We start from the raw sequence: 17,080 nt of genomic DNA, 5'->3' as shown, positions 1-17,080 counted from the left end.
TTTGCTTGTTCAATGCCATGAACGGGCAGTGTGTCCTACCAGCAACGAGAATCAGTCACCGCCGTCACACCCTCCATCTCCACCATCACATCCTCCCCCACCTCCTCCGCCACCGCCGTTTGATACGAAGCCGAATATTTTCGTACGTGGCTTCTTGGCTCGAGGCTTCGTGGGAGGGGAGACCTGCATCGATCTGGCTTGGCGCTCGCGCTCGTCGGCAAACGAAGCCCTCTTTTTGAGCGGCTTGCAAGGGAAGCCTGCTTCGCGGTGGCGGTTGATGACGATGGAATCGACGACCCAGGATAAAAAGAAGAGGGCACTGATTTTATTTTGACACGTAAATCAGCATCAGACGTCCATACACAAAAATCGTCGGACGCATCAAGCGTAGCAAGAAAACTTACATTTCTAGACATCCCATAGCGGCGATAGCGTAGAGGGTATCGACATGGTTCGTTGGGATGGGATGCGAGCCACCATGTTGGTGCTCCAATTCATGACTGCCACCCCCAGGGACGGTGCCTCGCTTGGCCACGATATCCGAGGTCTGTTCAACCAAGAGCGGAGCAGAGACGGCCCAGGCTACAAAGACCGAAACGTCGAATAAGAGAGGCGCCCAGTATCTGAAAATTCTGGGAGAAGCAAATTGGGCGATGATGAGTAGGATGGAGACACCGACGGTGGAAGCGGCCTATGAGGAGTAATTGTTAGCGTTTGCAGAGATCGGGCGACGAAGGATGCAGAGGTTTTACTATGACGATCATGACGACCTGAATACCGGTCGGGACGTGGAACTCTTCCAAGGCGTGGATGGAGAGGAAGAGAACGACGAGGCCGATGACGATTTGCAGCACACGCATCCATATCCAGGCCTTTGGGTAGTCCGGGATATGTTCCTGGCCACGAGGGCGCTCGGAGGCCGTCATGATGAAATGCAAATAATCTCTCTCTTTTCTTTGCTTTGCGCAGAGAATATCCGGCAGCTGAGTTTTGACGATGGGAAAAAAACGCGGCCACAAAGGGGATGTCTGGGAGATTTTTAAACAAGGGCAAGGCAGGAGGAGAGTCGTGATTGCATGTCTCGCTCACCCTGAGTCACACAGGGCCACCCAACCCAATAAAGGCTCGGGTCAGACATTTTCTCGTCACCCAGCACAGAAACAACCGCATATCGGCAGCCGACAGAGACACAGACACGTAACCATTCATCTTGTATCCCGCAGAGGCAAACAACCGTCTTGTGGTCCGTACCGTTGGGTTTCCCTCCAGCACTCCCTTGTCTCAGTGTTGGCCGATTAGCAAAAGGCGGCTTCACACCCTGTAGCTGCCCGTTCATGGGGGTCGGAGTATCTTGATCAGACAAATTCATGCCTTGAAGGAGTAAAGTTATTTTTTCATGGAATTTCTAGGAGTATATTCTGGTAGCTCATATTTATTTCTTAGCCGCCTAGACTCTATTCTCTACCAGTGGCAAATTGGTCTATGTCTTTAGTTTTATCGATCAAATCATGCCTGTGTGTCTCTCCTTCTAGGCTCTATTTCTATCACATCAACATGCCGTCTAGAACTTGTACACCTGCTCAGCGGTGTAACCAAGCTCCTTCAGAGATCCGGTAAGCTCGCCCTGGTCCTTGGGGCTAACCTTGGGACCGGAGATGGCCTTCATCAGTCCAGGGGGGCCGCAAACAAAGAGCTTGATGTTTTCGCTCTTGGGCTCGGGGAGAACCTGCTTCAGCAGATCCTTGGAGATGAAGCCGCTGCCGCCGACCCACTCCTTGGGAGCCTTGTCCAGGGTGTAGAATGCGCGGAAGCGCTGGGGGTAAGTGTTCTCGAGCTCGTCAAACTTGCTCTTCAGCAGAATATCCTCCTTGGTGACGTTTCCGAAGATGAGGGTAACCTTGGTCTTGTCGTTGGGGTTCTTGAAAATGGCTCGCACCAGCTGGTACATGGGGGTGATACCAGTACCACCAGCGATGAGGGCAATGTGGTCGTGCTTGTTCTCAGACCACGAGTACTTGGGGAGAGGGCCCTTGATGGCAAGCTCCTCGCCAACCTTGAGGTCGTGGATGTGGGTGCTCATGGGTCCATTGGGGTACTTCTTGACCAAGAGGTCGAGGAAGCCCTTGTCGTCTTAGAATTGGCATTGAACGTCAGCACCTCTATCAAAAAGAGTGATAAATGCCTTGCTTACCTTCATCACTGACGGGAGTATAAGGACGGAGAGTTGCCTTCTCAGCATTGGGGGCCTTGAACTTGGTCAGGACGGCACTGGCAATGTGCAGGCCAGAAACTTGGTCCTTCTCCGGCAGCTCAAATCGAACTCTCTTGGTGTTGTGGTTGACATCCTCCACCTCTGAGACCTTCAGGGAGAGCCAGCCCTGATCGCCGCCAGTAAACGCCGCCTTGGGAGCAGCGCCAACGACCTCCTTGACCTTGCTCTCAGTCTTGGAGCCGCTGAGGAAGTAATAGCCCGCACCAGCGACGGCGACAGCGCCAGCGCCGTAGAGGAGGGTGTTAGAGCTGCCCTTGGCACCAGACTCAGTAGCATAGCGGCGCGCATGCTGGAGATGAGAGTACAATCAGCCCGTCTGCAGCGGCAATTTGGGTTTACTCGTCCGGAGCATATCGGATTGTCGGCGCTTCAACTTACCATCTTCAGCGGCTGGGCCGCACGGAAAGCAGATCTGGCAAACATTTTGAATTCTAGGAAGTCTCTAACCTGCGATTGAGGCTTGTAGAGAGGAATTGGTCCCAGAAAACGACGAGTAGAGGCTTGGATGGATAATCAAGGGCCTTGCAAGCTGCCAAAAACTCCGACAGCCAACTAGATCGGTGCTTAATGATTTCCGAGCGATAGGCGATGAATGACGGCATCTGACACGTGATTGGCCCATCGCCGCTGTCCACTTTAAATGTCCAAGTCGCCTATTATTTCCGAGGCATTAGGCATTATGATGACGAATTGTAGAGCCAAATCGCAGTGCTGGATTGGTAATCCTCCCAATGGTACCATTTTCAGCACTTGGTAAGGCGAGTGGGCGCTATTAATACTGTTCAATTCTCTAGTGTTGGTCAACTGCCAAATACGGGTTCTCTCTGCCCTCCATTCACTAGCAGCTGTCAAAAGTCAAAAGTCAAAAGTCTTGTGGCGTCGATGCGCCCAGGCACCAGGAACCAGGAACCACATCATGGAATAGGCGCCTTGCAGTTAAATGAGCAAGTGTACAAAGGGAATCCAACTCAATTGTAAAGCTATCTGCGGGTTTCTCGGGGAAGTGTAGAACTAGAATGGAGCATGCTTTACGTGACGTTTTCTTTTGGGTAATGAACATGAGCGAGTACCAAATCTGTCATGACTACTGGATATGTGCAATTACCTCCATAAAAAAAAAGAACCTATTATTAAGACCACTGAATACATCGACGATCACTCAATACCAGACAGGCTGTCCACAGGGGCCATGCCATCTCTGTCCATCATTAGAGCCAGAAGGTTGACAACGTTGTTCAACGGGACCGCAACTTTAGTGTCAATATCATTGGCGCATTGGTCGACTTTCTCATCACTATTGTCCAGCCTTGTCTCCAAATTATCTAACCTTCCATTAAGGCGCCTCTCAACGCCCGCAATGATAGCACGCAGCTGAAGAATAGTCATATCTTGAGCAGCTGCTGGCAACGACGAAGCGGAAGAGACGGTTGACGGTGACGCAACTGGTGCTGGGAGAAAAAAAGCAGCTGGGGAGATCGTCGCTGGGATGACTGCGGTTGTGGTAGATGCTGCTATCAACGACGATACGACGAGCGGGTGATGGTCGCGGTAGGCCTCCTGAAAATCGCATATCTCAAGGGACCCAAATAAAGGCAACATATCGTTGTCGAGTAAGGTTCTTTGGGGGTAGATCGCGTGGAAGAAGACGAACTTTGCCCAGGTTGGTCGGGCACGACAAGCTCTGTACAGCCGATGATTGCTTGGTTTACGAAGCGTAGAATTTTGGACTATGTAAAATTTCTTGTAGAACAAAGTCCTATACTCTTGTTGATCTGCGGTCGTCATGTTTGTCGCTTGGCTCCAGTAAGCCTCGACGACAGCTCTAGCCCGCATATAGTGTTCATCCGTGGTTGGAATACGGATGTCTGATAGCTCGATCGCCATCGGTGGGACCCTAGGATTGGGGCATGGATTCGCATGCCATGTTTGCGCGATTTGAGAGTAGTCGATTCGATTTCTGTACCGCGGCATAGTTGACGACGATGAGGGGTTTGACAACGTAGAGCTTGACGTAGAGCTTGACGTAGAGCTTGACGTAGAGCTTGACGCAGAACTTGACGCAGAACTTGACGAAAAACTTGGCGAGAAACTTGACGAGAAACTTGACGTAGAGCTTGACGTAGAGCTTAACGTAGAGCTTGACGAGAAACTTGACGAGAAACTTGACGAGAACTTGACGAGAAACTTGACGAGAACTTGACGAGAACTTGACGACGTTAGAAGAGTTTGACGACGTTGAAGAGACTGCTAACCTTGAAGAGCTTGACAGGAGCTTGACGACGTTGAAGAACCTCACGAGCTTGAAGAGCTTGCCGGTTTTGAACGAGAGAGAAGCTTGGAGAAGAAGAAAAAAGAAAACAAGAAGACTTGAATATTGAAACAAATAAATCGATAACGCGTTCACGCGTCAGGTGCCTGGCCAGCTGTCGAGAGTGCATGGGTAACCTTTCGCCAGATGCCACCGAACCCATGGCAGCTGGCCATGGCTAGGTACATGAATATTCACACCATCCATCATCATACCCCGTATACAGAGATTCATGGTATACCTTGGTAAAGAGAGAATGGGTTGAAGGAAAGAAGAAGAGGGGAGAGAGAGAGAGAGAGAAGAAAGGGAGCTTTATAGAAGAAAGAAAGGCTGCATAGCATCATGTGATACATTTCAGCCTGTGAATTCAGGCCAGTCAGTTGAACTGTTCAAGAAGTAAAATAAAGCTCCAGCTGCCACTGAATGGACCAGGCTCTCTCCTTTCTTCTATTACTTAGTAGGAAGAAAGAAGTAATTTTAAAGTTGCCTGGGCAGTAATGATAGCACATATGAGAGGAATATATAGATAGGAGCAGAAAATAACCACAGTAGCAGGAAGTAACGAGAAGTGCACAAAGTAGTGATACTAGCAGAAAGCAGTAGTCTAGAGAGTGGACAAAGTAGTAAAAAGTAGCAGAAAGTATGTAAGACAGTAAGCTCTGAGGAGAAGCAGTTGAAGTCTTCTCACAACTGTCTTGTCTTAACGTACTAAGTAACGGCTAACAAGATGGATTTTCCACAACCCCATCACCTTGAGCCATATCTCGCAGATCAGAAATCCGAAACAGCGTGAGCTCGTCCAATCCCTCAGACGTCAGTGTAGAATGAACAACACACAAACATGGGGGCCGCGGCCCATCACGAAATATCAACTTGGCTCTGAACTTGGGAAAGAAGCCATCAGCTAGATAGACGTTTCTAATTTTGTTGCGACAGTTTGGCACCAGCGTGTCCAGATATGTTTCCAGTGCCCCCGCGTCGTCATTTCGACGAGCATCCTGCATCTTTTGGGCGTCGAAATTCGGATGTGCGAATACATCGGAGTAGAAGTTCAAGAGCCGCCAGCGCTCCCAGGGATTTACGCCATGGAACCCATAGTCGCCTTCTGATTCTTTACTTAAATGAGTTTCGTGCTTTGAGTGGTGTTGGCATGCTCGTATAAAGCAGCGGCAGTAATGGCCGGAGAGCGCATGCTTTACCTCGGCCATGAGACGATAGATGCCAAATTCGTCCAACGAGGGTTTTTTGAGGCTGGCCAAAAATGGTGTGATATCAATCCCTTTGCTCTGCATCAGAGGCCCTAGAGATGATTCCATCCACGCATGGGCGATTTGTTCCAGTGGAATTCCAATCTTTGCAAGTTTAATATACGCCGCTGCGAGGGCCTCTCTCTGAGAATCGGTCGCACAGCGGACGAAGCCGAATTCGAGCTCCTCAGCCGACAGGGAATCAGGTCTATTATTAAAGCCTCGGAGGAGCTTGCCATATAGATTCAGCATCCTCTTCTCCCCATAAGACAAGTTGCGCCACGTCTCGTCTTCACGTTGAAGCGGAAAAACCTGCTCGACGTAGTTCCACGCTTTATTTTGATATAGGAAAGACCCTTCGACATTCGGTATCTCAAAGCCCTCTAGACGTCTGCTTTGGAACCAATGGAAGCAAGAATTATTTCCCCAACTGCCAGAATGTTTTATATCGCCATTTATGATTGAGTTGTGAATGAAATCGCCGAGCAGTTGTCTGTCTACCATGTGTTGGAGCTCAGACGATTTGAAACTCCGCAACAGGTTCCTATATAGGCACAATAGCTCAGCCACGTCAGAATCATCAACACAGTTGTTAAATCCAAAAATTTTGCATAGATCATCGTCAGAATAAATATACTTGAACAGGTTCTTCCGCGAAAGCTTGTCATGTGATGCGATGGTCCATTGCCTACATATAGGCTTGAGGCGATCAATATTGTTCGGGCGGCCTTTAAGACAGCAGGAGAAGACGTGTCTTTTCCAGTCCCTCGTTTGGCATCTCTTGGAACAATAGCTTGTTCTACACGCAGAACAGCGGAGAGAGGACGGCTGCCTACAGACCTGAAGTCGGCATTTTCGAGGGTGGGGGGTACCTATCGGAGGCATTTCATTTTGTTTTTCGAACCCAAGCTTCGAGCGGATGTAATCATCTTTCAATAGTTCAGCTTCAGATAATAACATTTCTTTCCCGCTATGTTCTCCGCCTCCAAGAATGAATGCGTACTCCGGCTTGTCGGGCATTCTTAAGACCATAATTCCGTCGTCGACGACCCCAGGCATCATCATCATGTTCCTTGAGAAAGTCAGCGAGTTCATACTACTGAATCACATTTTTGAAGATCATCACTCACTCTCTCTCTCGAATTGGGTGCTCTAGTGTCTCAACCTCCTTTTCCACCATAACCTGTGCCGAAGACAGTGCACATGAAGATTGAGCCAACAGCTGCTGCCTACTTGCAGGATGTGGCATTGTGATCAAGTCACGGATGATGTGTTTCAGAAAATCCACAGTGCGTATTTTCGCGAGTCGATAATCCGTCGCAAAGTCTTCCTGAATTGAGGCGCTTAGCGGTATTTCCCATCTGTGCATGACTGTTTCGTGCGTGCCTCTCATTTTGAACCCCCCATAGAACCGAAGAAAAGCGTAGCAAAGCATACAGCAACGCCTACTGCATCCAATATAGGGATGTGTTTGCTTCCTTTCGTCGCAAGATAGTAGGGCATCGCGACTACAGAGCATCTGGATCTCTGCATGAAAGTGGTGTTTGTTGCGCCTTTCCTTGACCATAACGCCAAATTTCTTCGACAGCTGACTCAGGTAATCGATCCCATTGACGTTATTGACGCTGATTCCCAAGCGTTTGCATGCTTCCAAGGCTGTCGACGGCCTGGTAGTTGCATTCTTCGGGGCAGATTGGCGAGGAGAAACTTCGACCAACTCGATGGACTTGAACATTGGTAGCCTCTCCGCAGCTTCGATAAAGGTTCGGACGATTTGGTAAATTTTGGCCGTGAAACAAAGGATCTTCTCCGCCTCTTTCTGTCGTGTTGGGTCTTCGCCACAGTAGCGACGCAGATGAGACTTCACAGCTGCCCGAGTTCTTGCACCCTTCCAAAGTTCCAGAGTCATACGCATCAGGTTTTTGAGCAGACAGTCCTGAGCCTCTGGTATTTCTTCTACACAGAGCTTCTCGATTGTTTGAAAGTATTCGAAAATGCCAACATCAACGTCCTTGAAACTTTGACCAGTCAATACCGCTTCCGAAATCTCTTCGCCTTCACAAGCTGGGTGCTGCTCTGATGGAATTTCGTATTCGAAACCTTTGTCGTCAATCCACACCTTCGTATTCAACCACGGCAGCTTTTTGACCAGTGACTCAGTAAGAGCCCGCTGGGGTTGATTTGTTTGGCGGTTTGCTAATCGTGGGCACTGAAATGTACGCCTCAGCTTCTCCAGATAAGTCGAAATGCGGGGTCGCTGGTGGTTGAATACCAGATCAAACATTGAATCCTTGAGATGTTGCGAGGCAGTTCCTGCTTGATTCAGTGAACGATTCCGAACTGATACTGCCGGTATACTCAACCTGTGTTTGCCACAGCCTCCATATAGATCTTCCAATTACCCAGGAACGTGCGATCCTCCTCGTCAAGCCCTTCATTTTTGGAACACATGATTTTTACCCGCTGCTGATGTTTGTATACGACCATCAAAGTACTAGAGACGTGCTTTGCATCGGGAGATGACCGGTTCTTGGGATTCGTCTTGAATCTAGCAAGAGCCTCTGCAAGGCGATCCAGGAACTTGTTCTGTAATTCAGTGAGAGATTGCGCCTCATCCTTTTCTGCATCGAGAATTGACAGGTCATCTACTTCCTCGATTCCGTCATGAGAGTCTTGAGTCTTTTCGACATCATGGTCAAGTTCCAAGTCCAGAGCTAGACCTAGATCTGGCTGTCTGTCTATAATCGAGGCCAGGAGGCAGATTGCATCCTCAAGATCTCGGTATATGGCAAACTCATTGGAGCTGGATAAATCGCGTGCTTTCCGTCTTGGGGTCATGGTGATCATAGATCATAAAGAAATTGGAATGCACCTAATATTCTGAAGCAATTTTGATGGATATGTACATGTACTGATGTTGGGCAGCAGATGGAGATAATTGGCCGCAAAATACAGTACATTTGCATGTACTTCAACACATGATGCAGCCGCATCTCTCCTCGGCCTCTCTAGGGTAGGCTGCCCAAGTTCAGGGGCATGAACAATGCCATCACGACTTCGAAAGGAAATGCAAGGCCATCTTGAAAGATCACTTGCTTGGGTCAAATAGTTTTCGTTTTATTACATCTAACAACTCAACCCAGTCCCTTGTAATTCACTCGCGGTGTTATAAAACAGCCATCCATCATGGAAGCAGAGCCAAGCCAGGCCCAGCCAAAATACAAAACGATGCCCTGCCCCCTTAGAGTCGTAGGAATTATCATCCAAATCATCGCGTTGCTCCAAATCGCTCTCTCTTTTCCCGCTTCGATTTAACCTTACCTATAATAGCTAGAGACTAGCAAGTCTCTCCCAACCTGCAAAAGAGTAAGGAAACCCATCCTCTGTTGTCCTCTTTACTTTTCTTCTTCTTTTGGCCATCCAAGATACACCAGATCTCCCCCTGTAAATCCATTACGGCAGCCATTGTAAGCGAGACTTAGATTGGCGGCTTCTCTGCCAATGCTGTGCCGCCTTCCAGTTGGGTGTATGTCCGATTTTATGCGTGGGTTTCTCTAACACGTCCCATGTCCTTTATGTCTCTTTCACGATCAAAACACATCGAAAAACAAGAGAATAAACGTAGTAAATCCGGCCTGAGGGTTAAATTCCGCCCTCGCCCTCGCCCTCGCCCTCGCCTCCTTTGGTAAGTTATACGATAGATGTTTCATCACCGCCCCGCATCTGTTATCTCACTCGACGCCTGCGTATCTGTAGATTTCGCGTTGGATTCTTCTTGAGCTGTTGCCGAAGGAGAATCTGATTTGTTTCCTGCGTCTTGGCTTGCTCTCCGTTGAGCTTCAGACTCCTGAAGTTGAGCTAACGTTGGTGTGCTCATCTGGCTTCCTCCTCTCTGCCCATGATAGTGAACAACTTGAGGTGGGGCTTGACCAGCTTGAATGCCTAGCTGTTCCGTGGGGTAGGGGTTGAGGTCTTTGCTCGAGGTTGAAAACATGGACACAACTGGCTGGTGATACCCGTTGGTTGAATTGCTGTGAGTGGGAGTGTGGCCGTACTGGCTGCCATGCTCTGTCTGGGTAGGAGTGACGGCATCATTAGGGGATCCAGATGGGTCCACGAGGGCCCCAGTCAGGCTATTCATGCCCCCTTCAATGTCCCGGAGCAGTCGAACGTATTCTTCGGGAACCAAGCCGCTTTCTTGCGTCTTTGGATCCTCTGCAACCAACCAGCCCTGGCCGTGACGATATGACACCCAAATGATTTGGCCTTCCACCAATGGTAGCTCGTTCTCGTTCTCTCGCTCAAAATCGAACAGAGCCACGGCCTTACCGTGGAACTCTTCGTCGGGAGATGTGATTGTAAACTGATAATCTCGCGAATAGCGCGACTGATCTCCTTCAAGCCCCCCTGGCGAGGATGAGCTGCTCGAGTGATCCGAATCGTAGCCTTCTACATCATGTTCATGTTGCTGCGGATACTGATACGCATGGTTGTGATGCGCTTGGTCGGGCGGATAGGTAACGAGTTCACCGCCGGGCCCATTCGCCTCGCCCCCGTGGCTCACGTAGTACCGTTCACTTCCATCTCCGCCAATTCCCAAGTAGTAGCTCTGGCTATCATCATAGCTAGAGCTAATGATGGCAGATTGGCCTCTGTCAGGATCGCGACCAGTGCGCCCCCTGCCAGTATGGAGAGCCGCTGAAGTTGACTTGTGCTTTCGGTGCCTCGTGGAAACCACTGGGCTCTGTAAATCTTCATCTTCGCTGTATGGAGGGCCGTCGCCAAATTGGATCGGCGGTAGATCGTGGGCCCGGTTGAAGGGGTCCGGAGTCCAGGAATCCCACGGCATCTTCTGGTCCCACGAGACCGACGGCTCGGAAAGCCTCCTGCTCTCGCTCATTGGCGTCGTCAGGCCAGACGGCGGGCCAGAAGGCTCAGGTGGCGGGCCGTAGTGCATCGGGTGCATGACGGGATATGCGAAGTCGCGCACCAGCGTGTACGCCAGGCTCGAGGGGAACATGGGGAACACGTGCGACTGAGGCCGCGATCGGGTGGGGAGCGATCCGGCAATCGAGTATTGCGACAGTCTGTTCTTGGACGCATACGAGAGCGGGCGGGATAATGTGCTGTGGCGATTCGAGGTCGAGGTCAGAGGTGCCGGGCCAGAGTCGATTGAGTCCGACATGTCCACCGGGGACGCTGTTGCTGGGGGCGAGTTCATCGACATTGTTGTGGTCGCGGTCATCCCTCCCAGATCGGTTGTAACTTGGGTGAGATGCTGCCAGATTGGAAGAATTCAGCGCAGGTTGACGGCGCTCGCCAGCTCCACGCCTCGGCTTGTGAATAAGCCAACTGCAGCCGCCGGCAGGCTAGCACGCCTCTATCCAGATTGTTCCAGCGCACGTCGGACAAGGTTGGCGATGTCTGGAGGAGCGTCGGTTTGCTTTGCTATGCAGCGCAGCAGTGTGAGTTTCGGTCAGAGCGATCGGCTTGCGGAGGTGGGAGGCTCAGAAAACCCTAATCTGAGACACGCGGTCGCCAGTGTGTCAGGACAGGGTTGTTGCAGAAGAGGCTCGAGGGAGGCTAGCGGTGATTCTGAAGGGATGCTGGCTCTGAGTAACAGCGAACCCCTGCGCTGCGGGTTTGGACGCTGGAGGTTCTTGATCGAGATTCAAAATGCAAGAGATGGCGGGAGTGCGGGAGATGGCAAGGCTGCCCCCAAGATGCACTTGAAGTTTAGTTGAGTTGTCCAGTGGCAGAATCAGCTTCAATGTACTGCCCAGGTACTTGTACGGGCGTCTGTTAGTGGCGAACCGCTGTCAACGGCCGGCCTGTTGGGTTGATGCAATTCGACGGAGGGCCTGGAGCCAGCGCGTCACGCCCTAATTCTACTGGCCGAGCTGCAAATAGCCAGCGAGTCAGCGCCTGGAGGCCGATCCAATGGCTTCAACGGATCTTGCCTACAAGGACCTATATATCTCTGTATGAGCGGCTGACGGCGCTGAAATAGATGGATCCGGTAGCGCCAGATTGAATGAGCGGCAAGGCAAGTTGAATATGGCTTGTTGCGCCGTATTATGGCGTACTGGCATGCATGTATGTAATACCCGTCTCAGGTCTAAGTCGACGGCTGTGCGAGGCGGGGTGTTTGAGGACGAGGACGAAGGACGCAAAACACGCTCAAGGGAGTGTTATCTCTGTTCGGGGTTCAATGACGGCAAGAGTCATTACGAATAATCGTGTACACGGATATTCATACTGTATGCCTCGGAGCAACTGCTCGGCGTGCGTCGCGGTTGAACTTGCGTGGTTGGTTCTGTTATACGTTGTGTCTTGTGCTCAAACGGGGGCTGCAGCTCTCGCATATATTTCCCTCTACTCTGCCGAGGAAAGGCAATGGTATTTGGATGAGATATTTCCGTTAGATTAAGCCACCATATGGAAGAGAAATGCGAAATCAGTTCATCATTATGCAGGACCAACTACTTTGTAACTCATACTACCCCATCTAACCGCGAGCACTACCTGGTGAACCAAGTAATATTGAGGTACCTGTACCTATGCCTCCACGGATGAGCGCTACCAGAATAAGCATCTGCCTACTCTCTCCACTAGGACAGATCACCATGCTGGCGTTGAATCAATACCTACTTTATCCTCGAGCATAACGGACGATTACAGCAAAGGCCGTGCGAACCGCGGGCCTGGGTTTGCTACGATGACCCCACATGGGGGCTCTGAACCCCAACATGTCCCAGGTTCATACGAGCAGAGTTGGGATCAGAGGCAATTTCGTTTCCGTCAGAGTGTTAGCTCGGTCGGATTGCCCGTCTCAGTGCTGCAATGCTCGCTGGCCGAGGAAAAGCCCGCATGGGTTGCTTGTACAGTCCGTTGTCATGAGCTTGCTGAAACACGGCAGTCCAGGATGAGCAGATCTACTTGAAGCCGTACCAGAAACTCTCCTTTAGAAGGAGGTTACGAGAGAGAGAGAGACAATACAGCGTTAGAACATACAAGTACGAGCGTACTGTACTTGAACAAGCATAGAAGCCATCCCGCACCATCTCCGCATATGGGCATACAAGTACAAAGAGCTGCACGTTAGCAGTATTGCTTCACCAGGAGGATCCACGATGCCATCACATGCATGCGGCTAGCGCGTACGCAGAACAGCTGCATGATGCGTGATCTCTTGCCAAGACCGGACAAAAGAATAAATTAAAATAAAATGAACAAGACGGAATGTAATAGTAATCCCAGGCGCTCGAGACTCGAGACACAGAGACGCAAGACATCATAACACACCGAGTCTCATTTCCCATCGAGTCCATGGACCGAATGCTGCCTTTTAATAGCAACATGAGGACATGAGAGACGCTTCTATTTTTGGACACTGGCGAGAGACAGGGCTTGTCTAAACCAGCCGCTGATTGGAAGACATCCAAGCGTCGTTTGTTTCAGGTTATGCGCGTGCCTGCAGACCAATCATGGGACTGAAAAGGCTGCCGTGGGGCGTCTCTCCAGCGAACCAAATTTCGAGAGCATGCCATTGAGACCAAGATTTCGTGCATGTACTTCAGGTTACATGTACTCGTACTTGGAAAAGGCGCGAGTTTTGTGCTCCGACGATGTATTCGGCGCCGACATGCTTGTTCTTCCAAGCTCCGTGGAGGCTGCTGAGAGTCTTATCGCGGACTTTGCTAATGTACTGTATATCTGAAACTGGGTCGCAGTCCTTAAATGGTACAAGCATGGCAAGCATGGGCACTAAAATCTTGAGGCTTGAGATTCGGAGCAGCACATGGCCGCATTACCTAATAGTACTGAACTATTTAGCCCGCTTTTGATTTTACCCGATGTTTATCCCTCGTCGCGTATAGCTCCACCCTCGAGCTTTTCCTTTCACCTCCACGCTTTGGCGAGAGCCTCAATATTACTTCAGCTTGAGCGAAATTGACGAGCCCCCGCGCCGCACACAGCTTGAATTGGTCAATGGCTACTACTTGATGCATGCATCCAGGTACCTGTGACAATTTGTCCAAAGGTAGGAAACTGAACGCATTCCCCTCCCCCTCTCTCTTCCATGATGAACCTTTTATTGGAGCTGTCTGAGCTACGTGCTCTGATGAAAAATTTTAATTTACTTAATATACGATTCTAGCTGATGAAGAGTCTTATCCCTTCTACTCTGATGCCTGTTGAGATTGTGATCGATTGCTGACGCCGTTTGATCAGGTACAGGTTCACTCACCGCCTGGAGCTTGAATAATGCTACATCTCTCGTCCTGGAGCACTCGCGTTACCTCCTCTCCTGGATAATTGCCCAACATGGAGACCGCGAACGGTACAACAGCGGCCCAGAATGGGTCACCAAATGAAAATGGGGACTACAAGCTCAAATTCTGCACTGTCTGTGCCAGCAATCAGAACAGGTCCGTCCTACTGTGAGGGTCTCGTAATACCCTCTTGCTAATTTGAATCCAGATCCATGGAAGCTCATCTCCGACTCTCCCAAGCCAACTATCCTGTGATATCCTTTGGCACAGGCTCTCTCGTGCGGCTACCGGGCCCTACCATCACCCAGCCGAACGTGTATCAGTTCAACAAGACATCTTATGATAGCATGTACAAAGAGCTGGAGGCTAAAGATCCTAGGCTCTACCGTAACAATGGCATATTGAACATGCTAGGAAGAAATAGAGGTGTGAAATGGGGCCCCGAGCGTTGGCAAGACTGGCCCGTTGGAGTGCCCAGATTGCAGCATACCAGTGATAGAGGCAGCGAGGGTACTGAGGGTGGAGTTGTCGACGTAGTTTTCACTTGTGAGGAGCGATGTTGGGATGCCGTTATTGACGATCTCCTCAATCGCGGCTCACCGTTGAACCGGCCGGTACACGTGATTAACGTTGATATCAAGGATAACCACGAGGAAGCCCACATTGGCGGGCAGGGCATCCTTGATCTCGCCAACTCTCTCAATGCCGCCGCCGCAGAAGAGCGAGGCGCTATAGGGCCAGCTGCCTTTGACAGTGGGAGTGCCGCTGCTCGCGCCAGCTTTGACGAGCGAGTGCCGGAGATTATTGCTGCCTGGCAGGAACGCTGGCCCAATCTTCCCTCGACTTGGACTCTGGCGTGGTTTTAAAGTGAAGATGGGATATTTATCGTTGCATGTCTTTTGTCATCTATGTTACTGATGACGGCTGAGGTTGTCTTGGATTTGGCGTGGCGTTCTGGCGATTGGCAGAAAGTGATTGCCTCGTTATTGTTTGTTCCATACGAGAACTGCCTAAGGATAACAAGCCGGGAAGATGCCGGCTGGGCAGAATGTTAATCTTGCAAATCATCCATGGCTACTTGGATCTAAATGACCTCTCATGAACATTGGCCAATGCTACATATTGGCACCTCCAAGCTTGATTCTGCTGGCTACGATTACAATGGACCTGGACTTACCACTCATACTATCGACCAAGGCTCCGTCGTACTACACAATAGCGAGTACAAGATTGTCTCCTCATCTACTCAGCTAAACAAATAAATGACCTCCAATCGAACACATGAGGTGAAAACAAGGTAACGCTAAGCATTTTTGTTTTGTTTTGCGAATATGCCCGACGGCGGGAAATGTGGCGTTGATCCTCGTATATGCACCAACCCGCGTCTAGCCCGAGTGGCTTGCAGTCTTGTTGGGTGGCCGGCACCAGATCTGCCAATCGACTTGTCCAATGCAAGATCTCGAGTGGCATGTTCTAGATTGGCTCTTGACGAGACGGGGTAAGCTAACGATTGGGAGGGCGAGAGTTGCCTTCGGGAGGCACCCGAGAGGTGGACAAAGAACGCAATTTTGCCGGTCAAGTCGGTCAAGTCTTTCAAGAGCTACAGAGAACACCAGGCTTTGCTGTATCGTTGTTTTATACAGGACTATAATCAATGGAATATTAATCTCGGACAGCTGTTTGCCTGTTTGCCTCTTCTTCTCCTTCTTTTCTTTTCCTGTTCAATTCATACTCCCTGACAGTGGGAGTGCTGCCACCACGGAGTAGTGTACGGCCTTATCTCCCACCCATCTTAAGTGTTCAAACCCTCAATGTGTGGAAAGATGCGCGTTGTATCTAAGACAGCGGCCTCCAGGCGAATAATTTCTGTCGGTGTCCGTCCACGTACGCTCTCACTTGGACGGAGTTCTCGTGGCCCCGACAATAGAACGGGGAGCATCGTGCAGTACGCAGATGCCTGTTGTGCGGGGAGAGTAAGATTTGGGCATTCATTACAGAGTCGCAGTAGAGGGAGCGCTAGCACAGTTATTAGGCCAAAGCCATGGTTGTGAGCAAGGGTGCCTTAATCTACGGACTTCAAGTTGCCTCGATGTGAGATTAGATGCGGGTTCTGTGGAATTGGGTTGCGTACTACGTAGCACGAACTTATATTACTCCGAGAATCTCATGACACACTGACCCAATGTCGAAGCTCGTTTTATAACACTCCCCGAGCATCTGAATTCCGATATCTAGGGAGTACATGGAGAGTACTTATAGGTATATGCAAAATACGGAGTAGCTGCACGTACCAGTCAAGACTGCGGCACGGATCCTCCATGAGCACCGTGCTTATACAGGGCACGGCTGATAATCACCGGAATCTGGCTGTGCTGTATCGGATTCTGGTGAACACAGGACCCCTGGTTGGAGGATCCCGGGCCATGAAGCAGGATCCAAGGTGAGAAATAGAGCGGTTTTCGTGCATGTACTCGTCATCCGTGAGAAGGCTCAAGCGCTGTTCAATTCCAGAGGTCGGTGGAAATGGTCCGAGAGTCCGCGTTGGGGCTGTTGTTGTTGTTGTTGTCGTTATTATCAGTCCAACGAATTGATGACGGCACTCCCTTGGCTTAGTACCTGTTTGATTAACATCAATATGTACTACGGACTAGTATAAACCTTGTGTGCCTATACTTGCAATTGTCTCTTAAATGCAGGCATTATCTTGATGGAGGCCTCGTTCCTGGATCATAGAGCGAAAATCAATCAAGCCCCCCGATCCAGCCGTAGCGCGCGATTGCAGAGCAAATCAGGGCCCGGAGACACCGCAATTCAGGGGAACAAGTCCACTCCCCCAGCTCTAGCCGAACGCTACGCAAATGGCGTTGGCGCCATGAGGCGAGAGGCGAGGCAAGGCGAAAGACTCGCGTCTGGGCAATGCTGGCAGGGTACTGCTGCTAATAATTCAAGGTGTGTAAAAGTATGTTTTAATAAAGAT

General features: G+C 50.2%; 6 protein-coding genes across 6 annotated transcripts; 2 read left to right on the top strand and 4 right to left on the bottom strand.

Annotated features, from left to right (window-relative positions):
- Positions 1-51: 51 nt before the first annotated feature.
- TRIVIDRAFT_61923 (uncharacterized protein) lies at positions 52-926 on the bottom strand (the record flags this gene model as incomplete). The annotated part of the gene is made up of 3 exons (XM_014103954.1): positions 52-319; positions 405-691; positions 753-926. 3 exons carry the CDS (start codon positions 924-926, stop codon positions 52-54), a joined length of 729 nt encoding a protein of 242 aa, XP_013959429.1.
- A 469-nt stretch (positions 927-1,395) lies between these two features.
- Positions 1,396-2,771, bottom strand: TRIVIDRAFT_85020 (uncharacterized protein; the record flags this gene model as incomplete). Its single annotated transcript, XM_014103953.1, has 3 exons — positions 1,396-2,130; positions 2,192-2,561; positions 2,651-2,771. 3 exons carry the CDS (start codon positions 2,693-2,695, stop codon positions 1,562-1,564), a joined length of 984 nt encoding a protein of 327 aa, XP_013959428.1.
- A 656-nt stretch (positions 2,772-3,427) lies between these two features.
- TRIVIDRAFT_198205 (uncharacterized protein) lies at positions 3,428-8,665 on the bottom strand (the record flags this gene model as incomplete). Its single annotated transcript, XM_014103952.1, has 8 exons — positions 3,428-3,829; positions 4,236-4,478; positions 4,525-4,758; positions 5,290-5,386; positions 5,418-6,139; positions 6,668-6,899; positions 6,958-8,167; positions 8,230-8,665. The coding sequence occupies 8 exons, from the start codon at positions 8,663-8,665 to the stop codon at positions 3,428-3,430; spliced, it is 3,576 nt and encodes a 1,191-aa protein (XP_013959427.1).
- Positions 8,666-9,536: 871 nt separating this feature from the next.
- On the bottom strand, positions 9,537-10,727 carry TRIVIDRAFT_31863 (uncharacterized protein; the record flags this gene model as incomplete). Its single annotated transcript, XM_014103951.1, has 1 exon — positions 9,537-10,727. The coding sequence occupies one exon, from the start codon at positions 10,725-10,727 to the stop codon at positions 9,537-9,539; it is 1,191 nt and encodes a 396-aa protein (XP_013959426.1).
- Positions 10,728-14,155: 3,428 nt separating this feature from the next.
- On the top strand, positions 14,156-14,969 carry TRIVIDRAFT_32134 (uncharacterized protein; the record flags this gene model as incomplete). The annotated part of the gene is made up of 2 exons (XM_014103950.1): positions 14,156-14,259; positions 14,312-14,969. The coding sequence occupies 2 exons, from the start codon at positions 14,156-14,158 to the stop codon at positions 14,967-14,969; spliced, it is 762 nt and encodes a 253-aa protein (XP_013959425.1).
- A 7-nt stretch (positions 14,970-14,976) lies between these two features.
- Positions 14,977-15,775, top strand: TRIVIDRAFT_185762 (uncharacterized protein; the record flags this gene model as incomplete). Its single annotated transcript, XM_014103949.1, has 1 exon — positions 14,977-15,775. The coding sequence occupies one exon, from the start codon at positions 15,192-15,194 to the stop codon at positions 15,363-15,365; it is 174 nt and encodes a 57-aa protein (XP_013959424.1).
- Positions 15,776-17,080: the final 1,305 nt, after the last annotated feature.

This window comes from Trichoderma virens, assembly GCF_000170995.1.
Source record: "Trichoderma virens Gv29-8 chromosome Unknown TRIVIscaffold_3, whole genome shotgun sequence".
NCBI lineage: Eukaryota > Fungi > Ascomycota > Sordariomycetes > Hypocreales > Hypocreaceae > Trichoderma > Trichoderma virens.
The sequence above is the reverse complement of the archived record's forward strand: the minus strand, read 5'-3'. Positions and strand labels throughout refer to the sequence as shown.